The following is a 20520-nucleotide window of genomic DNA, read 5'->3' on the forward strand; positions in this document are numbered from 1 at the left end:
GTGACTGCAGTATTGACTTTACCTCCAACCAAACGCTTGCCGTTTCAAAATGACCAGGATGTACAGCGTATCTGGATGGATCCATACGTTTCGCACAGTGAAGAAGATTCTGCAAAACAAATGATAAAGTGATATTTGCTTTTTACTCTAGCATCAAGTTGTCAAACCGGCTGAGGATTCAATGGATCGAAGAGAGCGAACCGTTCATTTTCTCTAGCAGTGTTTGGGTGAGTAATCACAACTCGTTCTTTAGAGGAGATTCACATGATGGCAAAAGATTCATTTTCTTGAATGTCTCTGAACACTTTGTACAGGGAAAATAAAAGGTGAATTTATTAAAATGTAAATGCATTTTGACCAGTTGAAAAGCCTGGAACTCCCGTGGATTTCGTCTTTCATCCTATTTTACATAAAGAAGGATGATTTCCTGATTTTGTGCATTGTGACTTTTCATGGCACACTACCATCCCAAATTTACTGCATCCAGATATTTAACTTTTTAGGGTTTTTTATAGTAAACATTATTGCAATGTCGAAATTTTTTTTATTTAAATCAACATCAATTTAATGCAACATTATAAAATACCATGATGAGTAAAATATGTCATTTTCACATTACACTAATGAGAACTGAGGAGGAAAAACTGCTTAATTGTCCTGATTGTCACAATGCAAAAGATCGTAAGACTTGTGATTCGGGGACTATAATCTAAAATCAAACAGAGGTAGCATAAAACTAAGATTTTTATTTTTTTAAGAAAATAAATTAATACTTTTATTCAGCAAGAACATTAAATTGATCACAAGTGACAGTAAAGACAAACTTAAAGGGTTAGTTCACCCAAAAATGTAAATTCTGTCATTAATTCCTCACCCTCATGTCGTTCGACACCCGTCAGACCTCCGTTCATCTTCAGACACAAATGAAGATATTTTAGTGTAAATCTGATGCTCTAAAAGGCCTCCATTGGCTCAATGCACGGTTCACTCTCAAGACCCTTAAAAGGCACTAAAGACGTCGTTACAAAGTCCATCTCACTACAGTGGTTCTACAATAACTTTATGAATCGGCGAGAATAGTTTTTGTGCGCAAAAAACCCCTAAATAACGACTTATGTAGTGATGACGATTTCAAAACACGGCCTCATGAAGCTTCGAAGCGTTATGAATCAATGAGCCGAATGATGATTCGGATCGTGTGTCAAACTGCTGAAATTTGGCGATTCAAACTGCTGAATCGACTCACTGATTCATAACGCTTCGAAGCTTCATGAGGCCGTGTTTTGAAATCGTCATCACTATATAAGTCGTTATTTAGGGTTTTTTTGCGCACAAAAACTATTCTCGCCGATTCATAAAGTTATTGTAGAGCCACTGTAGTGAGATGGACTTTGTAACGACGTCTTTAGTGCCTTTTAAGGGTCTTGAGAGTGAACCGTGCATTGAGCCAATGGAGGCCTTTCAGAGCATCAGATTTACACTAAAATATCTTCATTTGTGTCTGAAGATGAACGTCTGACGGGTGTCCAACGACATGAGGGTAAGTAATTAATGACAGACGTTTCATTTTTGGGTGAACTAACCCTTTAAAAACATTTATTTGAATTGGAAATTGTTTGTAAGAATCCTAGGGGGGAAAGTAGAGTTGCCACAAAATTTATGCAGCACACATGTTCAATACTGATAATATTCAGAAAATGTTTTGAGCAGCAAATCATCATAGAATGATTTCTGAAGGATCATGTGACACTGAAGACTGGAGTAATGATGCTATTGCCATCACTGGAATAAATAACATTTTACAAATATTCAGATAGAAAACTGTATTTTTTATCTAATAAATGTACCCTTGGTGAACAGAAGAGATTCTTACCAACCCCATACGTTTGAACACCAGTCTGAGCTTAAAAGATATAAATATGTATTATTTGTTTGCCACGGTTCTGAAATGACTTCTTCGTGAGCTGTAGTGCTAACTGGTTCTTCCTGTGCCCGAACAGATTTTGCCATGGAGGAGGGAGTATCATGGACTTTGGTAAGCAATGAGAAAAAGTTACAGCCACAGTGTAAATCTTTTGTTTTAATAGTCAAGTAGTAACCATCAGAACAATGTTACACTGTGTTCTTTTAGAGTCCAACTTTACAAGAACCATCATCTTACCTTTTTAAAGGCATTTTGATTTCTTGCTGTAATCAATAAAACAACAAGGATTTCTGCATCTTCTAGACATCCATATGGCAGAACTCAGCCAATCTCATCAGTTGGCGAATGGATTTTGCTCACCTGAGTAGACTCTTAAAGGGTTAGTTCACCCAAAAATGAAAATTCTGTCATTAATTCCTCACCCTCATGTCGTTCGACACCCGTCAGACCTCTGTTCATCTTCAGACACAAATGAAGATATTTTAGTGTAAAGCTGATGCTGAGAAATGCTTCAGATAGGCCTCCATTGGTTTTCAGTACATTCACACTCACAAGACCCATAAAAGGCTCTTAAAACGTCGTTACAAAGTCCATCTCACCACAGTGACTCTACAATAATTTTACGATGCGACGACAATAATTTTTGTGAGCAAAAAAAATCAAAATAACACCTTTATCCAACTTGTTCTTGTCTTCCGTGTGTGCCTCCACGACGCATGCGCGAGCATATGACGCAGATCCGGCGTTCGGACACATGACCCAGAAGAGATTTGTTTACAAGCAGAGGAAGACGCGCATGTCTAAGCTGTTGAATTCTACATTGATCGTGCTTTAGGTCTCGGCGTAGTTCTCAAAATGGGGTTAAAGTGAGCATTTCATGGATTCCCGAACGCCGGATCTGCGTCATATTCTCGCGCATGCGTCGTGGAGACACACACGGAAGACAAGAAGAGGTTGAATAAAGGCGTTATTTCGATTTTTTTGCGCACAAAAACTATTGTCGTCGCATCGTAAAGTTATTGTAGAGTCACTGTGGTGAGATGGACTTTGTAACGACGTTTTAAGTGCCTTTTATGGGTCTTGTGAGTGTGAATGTACTGAATGCCAATGGAGGCCTATCTGAAGCCTTTCTCAGCATCAGCTTTACACTAAAATATCTTCATTTGTGTCTGAAGATGAACGGAGGTCTGACGGGTGTCGAACGACATGAGGGTGAGGAATTAATGACAGAATTTTCATTTTTGGGGGAACTAACCCTTTAAAGAAATTGATTTCAGACAGTGATTCCCCAATACGAAGTGATTCGACTCTATATTATGATTGTCTTTTAAAGTGACGGGTTCCAGGGTTCCCAGAGCAAAATACACAATGGTTGGAGAGGCGCTGCGTTATGTAATTCCCTGCCACATGCAGTGCTCTATGGGATGTGGAGGGCAGGCCTGCAAGTATGAGGATCCCTCGCACTGGAGTGAGGACAGTCAGGCCATCAGAGGAATCTACTCATCTTGGTACACTGCATGTTACACCCATCAATTTAGTGGTCTTCAAATATACAGCCTTTGGGCCCTATCATACACCCTGTGCAATGTGACGCCAGGCGATGCAAGAATTTTTTGCTAGTTTTAGCCCGAAAACTAAAAACGGCTGCGCCATTAACCAACAAAAACCTGTTCTAAAGTAAATGCCACAGTATTTTTGTGTTATTTAAAGAGCACCTATCATGGAGTTTTTAAATTTACCTTTCATGTAGTGTGTAACATAGATCTAAGTGAACAAAAACATCCTGCAAAGTTTGAAATATTACAGTGCAACGTATATATAGTTATTTTCTTTCAAAAGTAAGAGTCGACTCTGAGTCATTTTTAAGAATCGTTAGAAGACCGAAGCTTTTTCTCTGACTAGATGACGTCAACTTGTCAAGTTATTTGAATATGATACGCCCACTTATTGCTCCAAGACGCCAGTGAAAACTAGAAAACATCATGGAGACGAGACGCTAGTGAAAACTAGAAAACATCATGGAGACGAGACGCCAGTGAAAACTAGAAAACATCATGGAGACGAGACGCCAGTGAAAACTAGAAAACATCATGAAGACGAGACGCCAGTGAAAACTAGAAAACATCATGAAGACGAGACGCCAGTGAACACTAGAAAACATCATGGAGACGAGACGCCAGTGAAAACTAGAAAACATCATGGAGACGAGACGCCAGTGAAAACTAGAAAATATCATGGAGACGAGACGCCAGTGAACACTAGAAAACATCATGGAGACGAGACGCCAGTGAAAACTAGAAAACATCATCATGGAGACGAGACGCCAGTGAACACTAGAAAACATGAAGACGAGACGCCAGTGAAAACTAGAAAACATCATGAAGACGAGACGCCAGTGAAAACTAGAAAACATCATGGAGACGAGACGCCAGTGAAAACTAGAAAACATCATGGAGACGAGACGCCAGTGAAAACTAGAAAACATCATGGAGACGAGACGCCAGTGAAAACTAGAAAACATCATGGAGACGAGACGCCAGAGAAAACTAGAAAACATCACGGAGACGAGACGCCAGTGAAAACTAGAAAACATCATGGAGACGAGACGCCAGTGAAAACTAGAAAACATCATGGAGACGAGACGCCAGTGAAAACTAGAAAACATCATGGAGACGAGACGCCAGTGAAAACTAGAAAACATCATGGAGACGAGACGCCAGTGAAAACTAGAAAACATCATGGAGACGAGACGCCAGAGAAAACTAGAAAACATCACGGAGACGAGACGCCAGTGAAAACTAGAAAACATCATGGAGACGAGACGCCAGTGAAAACTAGAAAACATCATGGAGACGAGACGCCAGTGAAAACTAGAAAACATCATGGAGACGAGACGCCAGAGAAAACTAGAAAACATCATGGAGACGAGACGCTAGTGAAAACTAGAAAACATCATGGAGACGAGACGCCAGTGAAAACTAGAAAACATCATGGAGACGAGACGCCAGTGAAAACTAGAAAACATCATGGAGACGAGACGCCAGTGAAAACTAGAAAACATCATGGAGACGAGACGCCAGTGAAAACTAGAAAACATCATGGAGACGAGACGCCAGTGAAAACTAGAAAACATCATGGAGACGAGACGCCAGAGAAAACTAGAAAACATCATGGAGACGAGACGCCAGTGAAAACTAGAAAACATCATGGAGACGAGACGCCAGTGAAAACTAGAAAACATCATGGAGACGAGACGCCAGTGAAAACTAGAAAACATCATCATGGAGACGAGACGCCAGAGAAAACTAGAAAACATCATGGAGACGAGACGCCAGAGAAAACTAGAAAACATCATGGAGACGAGACGCCAGTGAAAACTAGAAAACATCATGGAGACGAGACGCCAGTGAAAACTAGAAAACATCATGGAGACGAGACGCCAGTGAAAACTAGAAAACATCACGGAGACGAGACGCCAGTGAAAACTAGAAAACATCATGGAGACGAGACGCCAGAGAAAACTAGAAAACATCACGGAGACGAGACGCCAGTGAAAACTAGAAAACATCATGGAGACGAGACGCCAGAGAAAACTAGAAAACATCACGGAGACGAGACGCCAGTGAAAACTAGAAAACATCATGGAGACGAGACGCCAGAGAAAACTAGAAAACATCACGGAGACGAGACGCCAGTGAAAACTAGAAAACATCATGGAGACGAGACGCCAGTGAAAACTAGAAAACATCATCATGGAGACGAGACGCCAGTGAAAACTAGAAAACATCATCATGGAGACGAGACGCCAGAGAAAACTAGAAAACATCATGAAGACGAGACGCCAGTGAAAACTAGAAAACATCATGGAGACGAGACGCCAGTGAAAACTAGAAAACATCATGGAGACGAGACGCCAGTGAAAACTAGAAAACATCATGGAGACGAGACGCCAGTGAAAACTAGAAAACATCATGGAGACGAGACGCTGTGTTCTGAAGTGCGACTCAAAAGCAAACTTCTCATCTGCCCAAGGATGAGCATTTGAAGACAAACCATATATCGTCGCGATTGTGTGTTTATTAGTCTTCAAATGTCTCTATTTGCATGTTTCGCGATCTCAGGAAGCTTTTATTATGGACTTCTATTATGGCACATGGTTCTTCTTCGTCTGTCTGTACCATATATGGACTACATGTGCTCAGAGCGCCCTCTGGCTGCCAGGATGAGCTGAAAACAACACATAAGAGACTCAATCGCTCATGATTAGGCTACATCTGTTTATTTTGATTCATAACTCCTGACACATATTAACAAATTACTGTCACTATAAGACTTTGATGGGCGTTCCGTTTCCGAAAATATCTGCACAGACTCTACCAATCACAACTGACTGGGTCATCGGACCAATCAGCGCAGATTAGCGTCACGTAAAGGCGGGGTTTTGAAAAGTGAATCACTAAAGGAATCATTTGAGAATCGCTGTCAAAACAGGTCAAAATAAATGCATATTATAAGAAAACTAAAGTCTTTTTTGTCATTGCATGCATGCAAAGCTGTTGTTGGGGACTTCTAAAACAATATTTGGAACATTTTAAATGCCATAATAGGTGCTCTTTAAAGGGTGTGTTAGTAATATGAGCCTATAGGCTGGTGCACAACGTGGTACAATTTTAAACACACAGCACACAAACATTTTAAATATTAAAAAATAAAAGGATTCCTCTCTGAAGAAGCGTTCAGTCTTTCTGCTCGCATGTAAATAGTGACTCCGCCATGGTGTGAATGCGACTGGCTTTTAAAGGGAATGGGAGATGAGACTCTGATTGGTTTATTGCACGTTACGCCCCAAAACACACCCATGACTCATTAAGAGACTAGGGACATATTGTTGATCTTATTTATTTGTGGTTATCATTTTTACTTGAATACTTTTATACTTTGATTTGAATGTTATATGATTTATTTTAATAGTTCAAAAAGTACAACAAATGTTACAATTTCAATTGAATTGTTGAAAGGTGTCTTTTTAATAAATGCAACACATTCCCAAAGTCATGTGAAATAATCGTGTTACATAATCGTGATTTCAATATTGACCAAAATAATCGTGATTATGATTTTTTTCCATAATCGAGCAGCCCTAGGGACAACCATTTTGGACAATGTGCCAGGAACCCGACCATTTTCCATTTTTAAACTAGCAATAGTGGATTCGGACCATGCACTTTAGATCTGTAAAATAGGGCCCTTTGGGTGTCTGACTGTGAACCTTCTCTATATGTTGTGCTGAGATCTCTTGTTCATTTTTCCTTATTATAAGCCAAACAGAATTGCTAAAATAATGAAAGTCGATCTATAATTAAACGCTTGTTTATATTTGATTTTACATGCCAAAAATTTCAGCTTCAAGATGTGATGATAAACTGTTTTAATAGATTAGTTGTTAATTCATGATCTCTTTTTCTAGGATCACTGATAATCTGCTCGCCATGGCCCGCCCTTCCACTGAAATTATTGAAAAATTCGACATAATAGACCAGTTTTTGAGGTAAAACTAACAATCTCAACCAGAAGTGCCTTAGAAAACTGGTTCTGGGTTATGTGTTTGGTACACTCTTGTAAGTCAATGTGTTGTCGTGTTAAGATGTGGTTTGAAGACCGTCATTAACCTCCAATGCCCTGGCGAACATGCCAGCTGTGGTAACCCGCTAGATCCCGAGAGTGGCTTTACTTACCGACCAGAGACGTTCATGGAAGCTGGCAGTGAGTAACATTTAATTCTGCCAAAATGAGCTTTCCTGTGCAATGTGACATAAAGAGGTTAAAGAATCTTCTTAAAGTAATGAAGTAATAACATAGTAGCTGTGGTTGTTCTTGTGCCTTCAGGTTGTAAAGGTACTCTTGTTGCTCTATTGTAGTATATTTCTACAACTTTAGATGGAATGACTATGGTGTGGCGTCTCTCACGTCAATCTTGGATATGGTGAAAGTCATGTCTTTTGCCATTCAAGAAGGCAAAATGGCTGTTCACTGTCATGCGGGGCTTGGCAGAACAGGTACAGTTCTGTTTTGTATGTTGACTCTTTTGATGAAAGTGGAGCAGTGGTGGCATTCTTTTTTGGGTGATGTGGCTTATAGGCTTAAGACGCTGAAAGGTGGCTGGCAGCCATAAGCTATCATTATTGAGTCCTCAAGCAAGACACTAAACCTCAGGTAACTCCAGAGGGATTGTCTCGGTAATAAAGTAGCACAAACATCTACGTAAGCACTACCCAGCAAGATCTTTTAACAAAGTAAGAATATTTGGTAGCGCTTTATTTTTTACAGTGTCCTTGTTATACATATTACATGTAGTTACTATAGTAATGACTATAAATTGTGCATGAGTACATGCACCTAACCCTATAGTAAGTACATTTAGTTCATAAACATCAGTACTTAAATGTATAATTACACTGTAAGAAGGACAACTTAAAATAAAGGGACTATTTTAAAGGGTTCGTTCACCCAAAAATGAAAATTCTGTCATTAATTCCTCACCCTCATGTAGTTTGACACCCGTCAGACCTCCGTTCATCTTCTGAACACAAATGAAGATATTTTAGTGTAAAGCTGATGCTGAGAAATGCTTCAGATAGGCCTCCATTGACATTCAGTACATTCACACTCACAAGACCCATAAAAGGCACTTAAAACATCGTTACAAAGTCCATCTCACCACAGTGGCTCTACAATAATTTTACGATGCGACGACAACAGTTTTTGTGCGCAAAAAAAATCGAAATAACACCTTTATCCAACTTGTTCTTGTCTTCCGTGTGTGTCTCCACGACGCATGCGCGAGAATATGACGCAGATCCGGCGCTCGGACAGATGACCCAGAAGAGATTTGTTTACAAGCAGAGGAAGACGCGCGTGTCTAAGCTGTTGAATTCTACATTAATCGTGCTTTAGGTCTCGGCGTAGTGCTCAAAATGGGGTTAAAGTGTGTATTTCATGGATTCCTGAACGCCGGATCTGCGTCATATTCTCGCGCATGCGTCGTGGAGGCACACACGGAAGACAAGAAGAGGTTGAATAAAGGCGTTATTTCGATTTTTTTTGGCGCACAAAAACTAGTCGTCGCATTGTAAAATTATTGTAGAGTCACTGTGGTGAGATGGACTTTGTAACGACGTTTTAAGAGCCTTTTATGGGTCTTGTGAGTGTGAATGTACTGAATGCCAATGGAGGCCTATCTGAAGCCTTTCTCAGCATCAGCTTTACACTAAAATATCTTCATTTGTGTTCTGAAGATGAACGGAGGTCTGACGGGTGTCGAACGACATGAGGGTGAGGAATTAATGACAGAATTTTCATTTTTGGGTGAACTAACCCTTTATTTTAACTTCAAAAACGTCAACAATATTTTGTTTCGTAGAAAGTAAAAAATGGTACTGCAACAACCTAGCCTCAAACAAAATGCAATGTTGTGATATGTACGCTAGCTGGATATTAACTCTTTTTCCACGTTTTTGTCATAGGTGTGTTGCTGGCCTGTTTCTTCTTGTTCACCACACAGATGACAGCGGATCAAGCCATTCTGTTAGTCCGAGGCAAGCGACCAAACTCGATCCAGACTAGAGGGCAGCTCCAATGCGTCAGGCAGTTCGCTCAGTTCCTCGTTCCCCTAAGGAACTTGTTTGCTAACGCTGAGCCTAGAGCACCGTCTGTCACTCTTTCACAATATTTAATGCGGCAGAAACATATACTGCACGGATACGAGGCTCGGCAGCTGAGATACGTGCCAAAGCTCGTTCCCCTCATCTGCAGACTTCTGCTGGACATCGTAAAGAACCGTCAGGTTATTGAGGAGGACATTGTCGAAGTTCCTGACGTCACACCTGTGGTAGAGAAAACGTTTAATGAAACGAATCAGTTAAACAGAGAGATTATGGGAAATGGGATGACTATGATCAGGCCACGTCTTCCAGGTCTACCCAATCGAGACAACTCTCAACCTCTTCACTACGTCCGTAAGAGCCTTAGCTACAGTGAGTCTGACCTCCGGAGGTTAGCTGCATCTTTAAACCTCTCAGATAACCCTCTCGGTGTTTTAGCCTGTATCCACTCATCTACCATCAGCAATCAGCTGGGACTTTGCCAGAACTACGTCCCTCCTTCTCTAGGGGCGTGTAAGGACAATCCTGTCTACAGCTCAACCAGCAATATATGGGAGCTGAAAACACTGATGGACCAGACAGAAGGATCTCAACTGCTCAGAAACAGGAGGCAGTCTGTCTTGCAGCGAAGCCAATCTATGGGCGTTTCAGAAGAGAGAAACTCCACAAACATCACAAAAATACTGTCATTCTGGAAGAAAGACCACAAGCAAAGTTCTGACCTTGACGAGACTAAAACTTTGAATGAAAAAGACCATTCGGAGGTGCCTGTGATCACAGTCCAGTCCGAGTTGTCTCTGGAGTCGCGTCGCCTCCTGGTGGCTCAGTCCCTTGCGGTGGACCTTGAGAAGGACGGAGAGAAGGAACACATTCAGAAAGTGGCTACTTGGCAGGTATAGGTGCTTGTACTGATGAACTAATGCTGCGTTCACACCAAACGCGAATAGAGTGTCTGGCGCGAGTGATTTCAATATTAAGTCAATTGAAAGGTGCGTTGACGCGCGTCTGGAGGTCTCGCGGCGCGGAAGGCGCGTTTCGCGCGGTGCGAAGGACGCGAATCCGCCTCAATCGCGCGTCCAGTTGGTGCGAATGGCGCGAATTGAGCGTCTTGCGCGACACGCGCGTTACACGCAAATAGTGCTTTTGTGCATTCACGCGTTTGAAGCGAATTCGCGTCTGACGCCCGAGTTGAAAAAGTATGAAAAAGTTATGGAAGTTTAAATTTACTGTAAAGCAAATGTACTGTACTAAATATTTTATGTAAAATATATATGTTACAAAATAATTTGTACTCTAAAATTACTATCACATAAAAGACAAATGTCTGTGTTCCAAATTTGAAGTTGATATCACAAAAATTGAAGTTCCCATGAGATTTTGTTTAGGTGCTGTACCACAAATAGCCACCGGGTGTCATTGAAATTCCATAGATTTTTTTTACACAATCTCCTGTAACAAATGTATATATTTTTGTCCAAATATCACAAAAAGTGGGCGGATATAGAACCGTGAGACTCAGACCTTTCCGACAATGTGTTTTGTCAAGATTAGAAAAGGTTTTTATAATAAAGTTTTTTAAAATAAATGTTGTAAAATGAAACATGACGACGCCCACTAGGGGAGGAGCCGCTAGAAGAATTTAGAGTACTGTTTCCATGGTAACGCAAAAGCCGATTTCAAAACTTTTTTCACAGGATGAATCTTGAGTTCGTAATCTTTCGAATGATACATAGTTTGTCAACATTAACTCAGGATAAATATAGGATATAATTGTTTTAAACATGCAGTGGCAAATGGGCCCACCGGTGGCCCAGTGACAGTTAACAGGCTAAGCAAAATCATACAAATTTTCGTTCAAAATTATTTCTGACTTTCTGTCTTCTGACATAATGCGCATATTTTCACTTTTCATAATCAATGAGGCCTAGATTGAATTTAAAAATACCATTATAATATTTAAACATAAACTTCCTGTAAATGGTCTGAAAGTCCGAACCATACAGAAAATGCTTTCACACTAGAAACGAACCGAACCTTTGTCCAGTTTGATCCGGACCGAGACGACCTCTTTTCGTCGGAGCAAATTTCGTCTGTTTGGTCCGGACCGTGGTACGGGGGAGGTTTCACACCTGCAATTTTGATTCGGACCAAACTGAAAAGTCCGAAAATCCGGACCAAACAAGGTGAAAACGCCCTTAGTCTGCCTGCATCCCCCCATCCATCCTCAGTGTCCTGCTGAAGAAAGGCAGCTTTCTTTATCTGTTGCCTTATCTGGCTAAACAACAATCTATTCGCATCATATAGCAAACCTTAGTTTTCTGAATGCAAGATTAGTACATATGTTCAATCTTTTCTGCAGACCGATCTCAATCGCCAGGGTGCATGGGAGCGACTGTGTTTGGAAAAAGACCCGTTTATTCTGTCTGGAATCTTGTGGTCCTGGCTGGAGCAGCTCAAAGAACCAATCATCTCAGCTCATGATGTTCACACGCTAGAAGAGAGCAGTCAGGACCCCGCGACTGTCCTCAGCAGCCTAGATAGGGTACGATAACAAGAGATGCATAACTCTAAGTGGAACTCCATGAACTAAATCCATTCTTGTTTCCAACTTCAGGCTTCAAGAGAAACAGTGACGTGTATTCTGGACTGTTTTGCTCATTTATTTACAATACCCGAGGAAGTGGAGAGCGCTTTTCTGGAGCGAGCAGCAAAAGCTTTCACAAAGGTACTGTCTGTCATTCTAAAGATATGCCCTAAATGCTTGCATGCATACTTGTATTGACCTTGGTTCTTTCTTCAGATGAATAACACAGATGGCGGGAAGAGTGTCTTGAAGCTTGCTCTGCATCATTTGAGGTCGGCTGCCATGAGCGAGTTTGAGGTGTAACAAAGGTAACAATACCCAACTGAACACCTTAACTACAAAGAGAATATTAATTTATATCTTTGAGGAAAAGCTCCTCACATCAGTTCTCATTAATCAGTGAAGCTTGGAACAGGACTGAAAAGCAGTGTCATGGGAGAGTCATTATTAAAGTCTTTGCTTGTTCCTCGGGTCTCAGTTCAGATGAAGAATACATGAGGTCATGCACACTGTAATTCACAGACTAAATTATACTGTTCCCATTTGTTAAAGCTGAAAAATGCATCTTATATGTAGAAAATTACACTCTGTATATTATGTGCCATGGTGTTAATACTTGAAAAGCATTGCAACTGAAACCTCTCATTTTTGTACCATGTTTGTACAGTTATTTGTAATAAAATAAGTAGACTGAACTAGAAATGAAAACTGTCTTCATTTTACCTGAATGTAAAGGCGAAGGTGTGAATATTACCTTATTGCAAAGACAAACAATTAACCCCTTTTAACAGTTTTGATATATTAGTTTTTATTGTCTCATTTAATGTAAGAGCATCTTTGGCACTATCATGCTAAACATGGATCTGGTCAGTGAGTGCAAAAGATCTGAATACATTAGGTGGTTTCAGAAATCAAAGGTGTAAGCCTTCAAAACATCCTTCCCATCCAATGACTCCACAGAGGCCACAATACTCGAATAATCACAGGCGACGTTGGTGAATCCTCTGGAAATAGAAAAAAAGAAGAATAAAAGTCCATTTACAAAATACACTATATTGCCAAGTTTTGGGACACCTGCCTCTACATGCACATGAACTTTAATGACATCTCATTCTTATGTGGCGTTCACACCGGACGCGATTCGTGCGAATAATTCACGCTAATCGCGCGAAGGTGGACGCTTGTACATTTTGAGTTTACTCGCGTGAATCGCGCGTGACATTCACTGCACAACAGACGCGAATTCGCCTCATGGGCGGGGCTTCCGCCAGCGGCTCGTCTCGTTGAGAAATGGCTGACATGGGCTGTGTTTACATGTCTTTTTTTGTTAAAATCTACTGTTAATGTGTGACAAAACGTAGTTTTAAGACTTTTTCAGTCGATAATGTAGTTGTTTAAAGCTCAAATCTGTGGTTTATTTATATAAAGAGTGCCTATTTGAACATTTTATCTGCCGTTGTCGGAGCTGTGAGCTCCAGCGGCGCTCAGCGCTCATTAACCCCGGCGAGGGCAACCTTTCCTCAGCCAGTCCTTCTGCCGTCTGCCGCTGGCTCTGATGTCTCTGTGGCGTCTCGAGCTATAATTCGTCTTGTAACGGCCGATCTTTGGTCTGATGGATCTATAATTTGTTCCCTGGCAAATCGTTTAGGCTGATGGCATTAGGCTGAGGTGAAGTTTCATTACTTTATATTTTTAGGCTATAACTGTATGTTGCAGTTGTAACGTTAGCCTACTAGCACTGACTTTGAATGTTTGACTGAATTGTTTGCTTTATTTCATGTATAGCTTGTTATACATTACTTATACTTTTGTATTATTGATCATACATAAACTTGAAATTTAACAAAAAGAGACTGGGTTGTGTTTCATGTCATTTAATGTTATCACAGTGATAATCGTATTGTCTGAACCAGATATTAATATACAGATTTTCTCCTCATTGTTGTCACTACTAGAGCAAGCTCCTGATTGGTTAACGCGGCGCGAAATATCCGCCAAAGTTTAGATTTTTCAACTTGAGCGATTCGCGCATTCAAAACGCTCAATTCGCGTCCTTCGCCTCAATCGCGCGAATCTCGCCGCCTCAATCGTGCGAATCGCGCCGCAGAATGCCATTTCACGTCTCTGCATCGACTTAACATGTAAATCACTCGCGCGAATCGCATCCGGTGTGAACGCACCATTAAACCTTAGGGTTTAATGTGGAGTTGGCCCATCCTTAGCAGCTATAACGCTTCAACTCTTCTGGGAAGGCTTTCCACAAGGTTTAGGAGTCTTTATGGACCTTGGTTTGAACACTGGTGCGCAGTCATGTTGGAACAGGATGGGGCCATCTCCAAACTGTTCCCACAAAGTTGGGTCCACTTAGTCCACTTAGGTAAAGGTCAGGTGTCAGGCTATTGATTCTGCAGAAAGTTGGCGACTTCTGTGCACTGTGACCCTCAGCATGCGCTGACCCCGCTCTGTGATTTTCCGTGGCCTTCAAGGCTGAGTTGCTGTTGTTCCCAATTGCTTCCACTTTGTTATAAAGCCACTAACAGTTGACTGTGGAATATTTAGTAGTGAGGAAATTTCACGAATGGACTTATTGCACAAATGGCAACCTATCACGGTACCATGCTTGAGTTCTCTGAGCTCCTGAGAGCGACCCATTCTTTCACAAATGTGTGTAGAAGCATCTGCAGGCCTAATGCTTGATTTTATACACCTGTGGCCATGAAAGTGATCACCTGAATTCAATGATTTGGAGGGATGTCCCAATACTTTTGGCAATATAGTGTACCTGTCAAAACATCACTCGCCCATATGGGCGATAATGCTGTACCTGGACCTTGTCAAGGAGCCTCCGAGCAAGTGATACTGGCTCTCAAGGGTAAGCCCATGTTCAGGATCATTTCTCCAGGTCAGTACTCTGAGAGATAGGTCACGAGATGCTGTCACCACCCTAAAACTGTCCTGCAAGATCAGCACAATTCATGCTTTATAAGTGAGACTATTCACAGGGAAAGTTTTGATAAGAATTTTTAAAGAGCTTACCACACAAAGACCAGTGATTGGCTGTAAATGGTCTTCAAAACTAGCTACAAGATCTCCTTTAAATGTGTAGACCTTCAGATGGTTTCCGTCTGCAACTAGAAGAGCGCTGCTCCCTCTCGCCTCAAGAATGACGTCTGAGCTATGGCTCAGTTCAACCCCAAAAGATGCAACTTCCTGAGCTAAATTGGGATGGCAAGACATACTATATCAGTCAATATTATTGCACTTTTTTTACAAAGTAATACAATTGTAATTTGGAGGTACATGAAGATTGCAAATAAAAATATAGAATTAATTAAACCTCCAGCTAGATTTCTATGGCTGACCTTGTGGTTCTTTTTTGTATTTGGATTCCTTTAAGGTCAGGTCAAAGACTGTGAGTGTTTTGTTTCTGAAGAGGCCGTCAGATTGGATCAGTGCGAGCCGTGCCGGATGAGACGGGAGGAAGACAGCGGCAAAGCAGCCAGTGACTGGCAGACTATGACACAGACTGTCCTCATCTTCAGCAGGATAACACGCGCTCTCACTGTAGAAAACCTCCCCAAACACACCAGATGTCATTAGTTTCCAAACAAATTTAAACATGCTTTTCAAATGGGGTGTTTATAATGCTGTTGTGCTGCAGGGATGATGTATTTTTGTAGGCTAAAACCAAGCGTGCCGCACACGTCCTGAAAAGTGAAGCCAAACGTTTTTTTGTTAGTTATTTGATGCTATAAAAACGGGGATGTGGCGTCATGATTGACATCTTCTATGAGCAAAGTTGTCAATGAGGCACCAACAGACTTTTTTCATGATTTTCGGGAGGAGATTGGAGCTTTAGCTTTAATTTCTACATTTCCATTACTTTTTATTTCACACCAACACAATGAGTTGTTCTGCAGTAAACTGTACTAACAGATTCTGCGGGAGTGTGGGCCTTGATATCGCGGCTCTACTTCCTACTGCGCAGACTTAGGTCCCAAATCAGCGCAAGATGTCAGTGCCATATAAAGGCTTTGCCGGCTTCACTTTTCTTCAATGGAAGATAGTGAAGGGGCGTCATCCATCTTTTTTACAGCCTAAACCTGGAAATGAGTTGCATTTAAGCACTTCCGATATATACATCGATCAGGCATAACTTCATAGGTGAAGTGAATTACACTGATTATCTCTTTATCATGGCTCCTGTTAGTTGGTGGGATATATTAGGCACATTTTGTCCTCAAAGTTGATGATTTAGAAGCTGGAAAAATGCGCGTGAGCAGCGCGTTAATCAATGAGTGCATTCACACCGGGAGCAGGAGCAGCGCGTGAGCAGCAGTGAAGCGGGGCTTTCGGCGCCGAGCCTATTTTTGCTGCGCTGCTGACGCTCAATTAAAGTAAAAGCACACTTTTAATGGACAAAATAAATATGATTTCACACAAAAGGTGCTCAAAATGCACACAAGATGCACATGTAGTGTGTTTTAACAAGAACTGAAGTGTGTCAGAAAAGAAAATGAAAAATAAATAGATATTTGTAGAAGATTTACCCATTTAAACCATTTTAATTATTCAGTAATTTAATTATTCAGTAATTATTCAGAAAGTATAGTATATATATAGATACACTCACCTAAAGGATTATTAGGAACACACACTAATACTGTGTTTGACCCCCTTTCTCCTTCAGAACTGCCTTAATTCTACGTGGCATTGATTCAACAAGGTGCTGAAAGACAACATTTAGAAATGTTGGCCCATATTGATAGGAGAGCATCTTGCAGTTGATGGAGATCTGGTGACTGTGGGGGCCATTTTAGTTCAGTGAACTCTTTGTCATGTTCAAGAAACCAATTTGAAATGATTGGAGCTTTGTGACGGTGCATTATCCTGCTGGAAGTAGCCATCAGAGGATGGGGACATGGTGGTCATAAAGGGATGGACATGGTCAGAAACAATGCTCAGGTAGGCCGTGGCATTTAAACGATGCCCAATTGGCACTAAGGGGCCTAAAGTGTGCCAAGAAAACATCCCCCACACCATTACACCACCACCACCAGCCTGCACAGTGGTAACAAGGCATGATGGATCCATGTTCTCATTCTGTTTACGCCAAATTCTGACTCTACAATCTGAATGTCTCAACAGAAATCCAGACTCATCAGACCAGGCAACATTTTTCCAGTCTTCAACTGTCCAATTTTGGTGAGCTTGTGCAAATTGTAGCCTCTTTTTCCTATTTGTAGTGGAGATGAGTGGTACCCGGTGGGGTCTTCTGCTGTTGTAGCCCATCCGCCTCAAGGTTGTGGCTTCACAAATGCTTTGCTGCAGACCTCGGTTGTAACGAGTGGTTATTTCAGTCAAAGTTGCTCTTCTATCAGCTTGAATCAGTCGGCCCATTCTCCTCTGACCTCTAGCATCAACAAGGCATTTTCGCCCACAGGACTAGGGCTGTCATTTTTTAGAAAAATCTAATTCGAACGAATATCAAATATCAAGCAATGTATTTGAATATCTACGAGCGCAATAAAATCAGTTTAGCATATCACATTACAGAAACACTTACAAAAATGTTTATTGCCAGCATACAGAAGTTATTACACGACCATTAACACAAGGACAACTTCAGTCGGGACATTCTAAAACGCTTAACGTGGCTTAATGTACTAAGACACTGTTATTAAGAGACCAAACTCAGTAAACATAATACTAAATATAGCTGCGAGCAGCCATTAACGGGGCCAAGCGCAAATAAGCCAATATAACATGCCAACACGGCTGGGAGGGTGAGACCAACTGCAACAATGAGCAATTAAAGGCATTTTAAGATGATTTTAGGCATTAATGGCTGAAAAATCATATATACAGTCACTAATAATATGATTTAATGGTTTGTCACTTTTGACCAATAGGTGGCGCAGTAACGAAATTGATGTGGTGTGGTCAGAGTGAGATGACGATGACAACGGCAAAGTTTGGTGTCATTATATCAAAGCATTGCAGAGATACAGCCTCAAGAGTCATTTTGGCATCATGGCTCAACTTTGTCGCTGCAGTATATGAAAACGGTTTTGTCTGTTGACACGAAATTAATAACTTTTTGCTGTAATAGTCTGAAGATGTTACGATTCGATTTTGGTGAAAATCAGGCAAATAGTCTAGGAGGAGTTCGAAAAAGTAGGTTTCTGAAGGAAATCAAAATGGCGAACAGAATGTTTGGCCAAATATGGCAAAATTGGAATCTATGTTTTTGGCATGACCCAAGGAATCTAGTAAAACCATTTTTATGACAATAGTCAAATTTAATCAAAAGTTAATAGCATTATTGGAAAATTCACTGTAACTTTTGTCCACAAGGTGGCGCTGCCTTGAAACTTTTTGTGTACTTTCAAGGCTTGGTGACGAAGACACACACCAAGTTTCGTAATGATACGCCAATGCGTTTGTAAAACATAGCACTTTCTGACAAAATTCAAAATGGCCGACGCCCAAAATGGTTGATATGGGAAAATTGGGTATGGTTTGACTCGGCGTGATGCCCCGACTGTAAAGAGACCAGTTTTGTGATATTTGGCTAAAGCGTTCTTAAGTTATAATCAAAAATATCAAATTTCTGTATCTCTGGACCACTAGGTGGCACTGCGCCGAAACGCTGCAGGCAGCCTCGGGTCATGGTTGGCATAACACACACCAAGTTTGGTTAGAATATGCTAAAGTGTTTCGGAGATAAAGCCTGACTTTCATTTTTGCGTGCACTATGTCGATTTAATTCGAGCGTTGTTCAATAACAGTTTGACTAATCATCTTGAGTCTAATACGCTTTTGTCAGCAGAGTCTGAAGATGACCTGGTTCAATTTTCGTGCAAATCGGAGCAACGGCCTAGGAGGAGTTCGCAAAAGTAGGTTTTTCGGTTAATTAAACATGGCGGGAAAATTATTATGACGGAAAATGACGTCATATGGTGCAATCGAATTGGCTTGAGCCAAGGAATCAGAGGAAAAAAGAATTTTGTTTCTAGCCCTTATGGTTCAAAAGTTATTAGCAAAAACATTAGTCAAATTTTGGACAGGTGGTGGCGCTAGAGGGATTGTTTTAGAGATTCCAAAATTGGTGTGGTTAATGCTGGGACTGTCCTCTATCTGTGTGCCAAATTTCACAACTTTCCCGCAAGCGGTTCTATGGGCTGCCATAGACTTCGTGGCGGAATAATAATAATAATAAGAAATCTAACGATTACAATAGGTGCCTGCACCTTCGGTGCTTGGCCCCTAATAACGTATACTATGTATAAAAAAAAAAAGATGAGCCCAGAATATGAACGCAACGCGTTTAATTCCACGTTAAGCGTTTTTCTCCCATAGAAAACCATTAGGTTATAAGAAAAGGCTTAACGTGGCTTAATGTACTAAGACAGTGTTATTAAGAGACCAAACTCAGGAAACATAACAAAAATACTGTTCGATAGAACTGCGAGTGCTTGGTTTGTTACCACAGTTATGTGTATGCTTCCTCAGCGATGAACTTCCACATTTGCGGCTATTTTTTTCTTCAACTCCTCAGGATCCATCTCGACGAGTGCAGGCAGATCGCGCGCAACAAGCACAACAGCACTTGGTGCTGTTGTGATTCTCCTGGGAGGGCGCGCGCGCGCTGCGCAGGCACAAATAAACTAATATGGATTTGAAATTACTTTATCATCTTGAAATACAGGTGGAGAGAGCATTTTCTTGTGGAGCCCCCCTCAGCACTTGGTGCCCGACGCGCAGCGCATGATGCGCGTAATGGGAGCGGCGGCACTGTACATGCATATATTTTTTATATTTATTCGTTTGCACGTGACTGTTTAAAACCCGTGTTAAAGGGTTAGTTCACCCAAAAATGAAAATTCTGTCATTAATTCCTCACCCTCATGTCGTTCGACACCCGTCAGACCTCCGTTCATCTTCAGAACACAAATGAAGATATTTTAGTGTAAATCTGATGGCTCTGAAAGGCCTCCATTGGCTCAATGCACGGTTCACTCTCAAGACCCTTAAAAGGTACTAAAGACGTCGTTACAAAGTCCATCTCACTACAGTGGCTCTACAATAACTTTATGAATCGGCGAGAATAGTTTTTGTGCGCAAAAAAAACGTAAATAACGACTTATATAGTGATGACGATTTCAAAACACGGCCTCATGAAGCTTCGAAGCGTTATGAATCAGTGAGTCGACTCAGCAGTTTGAATCGCCAAATTTCAGCAGTTTGAGACGCGATCCGAATCATGATTCGACTCACTGATTCATAACGCTTCGAAGCTTCATGAGGCCGTGTTTTGAAATCGTCATCACTATATAAGTCGTTATTTA

At 41.1% G+C, this 20520-nt stretch overlaps 2 protein-coding genes across 3 annotated transcripts in view; one reads left to right on the forward strand and one right to left on the reverse strand.

The window, feature by feature from the left end:
- On the forward strand, nt 1–19456 carry ptpdc1b (protein tyrosine phosphatase domain containing 1b). Of its 2 annotated transcripts, XM_079802296.1 has the most exons (11): nt 1–227; nt 2001–2035; nt 3258–3432; nt 7392–7472; nt 7569–7687; nt 7843–7980; nt 9448–10478; nt 11945–12127; nt 12200–12310; nt 12386–12477; nt 15567–19456. In XM_079802296.1, the coding sequence occupies exons 2-10, from the start codon at nt 2026–2028 to the stop codon at nt 12470–12472; spliced, it is 1935 nt and encodes a 644-aa protein (XP_079658422.1). In that variant the 5' UTR covers nt 1–227; nt 2001–2025; the 3' UTR covers nt 12473–12477; nt 15567–19456. The 2 variants fall into 2 exon arrangements, with proteins under 2 accessions (XP_079658422.1, XP_079658421.1); XM_079802295.1 differs by lacking the exon at nt 15567–19456 and having other exon boundaries at nt 12386–12868.
- The window catches only part of fbxw12 (F-box and WD repeat domain containing 12), an 18815-nt gene continuing 10524 nt past the window's right edge, over nt 12230–20520 (reverse strand). Inside the window, exons 7-10 of the mRNA XM_079802297.1 lie at nt 15532–15742; nt 15206–15384; nt 14994–15124; nt 12230–13173 (exon numbers count right to left, since the gene is read on the reverse strand). Of these exons, the coding sequence (XP_079658423.1) occupies nt 13074–13173; nt 14994–15124; nt 15206–15384; nt 15532–15742 (621 nt within the window). The 3' untranslated portion in view covers nt 12230–13073. The remainder of the gene's footprint in view (nt 13174–14993; nt 15125–15205; nt 15385–15531; nt 15743–20520) is intronic.

The sequence above is a fragment of the Gobio gobio genome (assembly GCF_949357685.1).
Source record: "Gobio gobio genome assembly, chromosome: 21".
Classification (NCBI taxonomy): domain Eukaryota; kingdom Metazoa; phylum Chordata; class Actinopteri; order Cypriniformes; family Gobionidae; genus Gobio; species Gobio gobio.

Coding starts and splice junctions, on each gene's coding strand:
- ptpdc1b (XM_079802296.1), top strand. Junction 7,473..7,568: donor ATAATAGACCAGTTTTTGAG/GTAAAACTAACA, acceptor TGTCGTGTTAAG/ATGTGGTTTGAAGACCGTCA. Junction 12,311..12,385: donor CAGCAAAAGCTTTCACAAAG/GTACTGTCTGTC, acceptor TTCTTTCTTCAG/ATGAATAACACAGATGGCGG.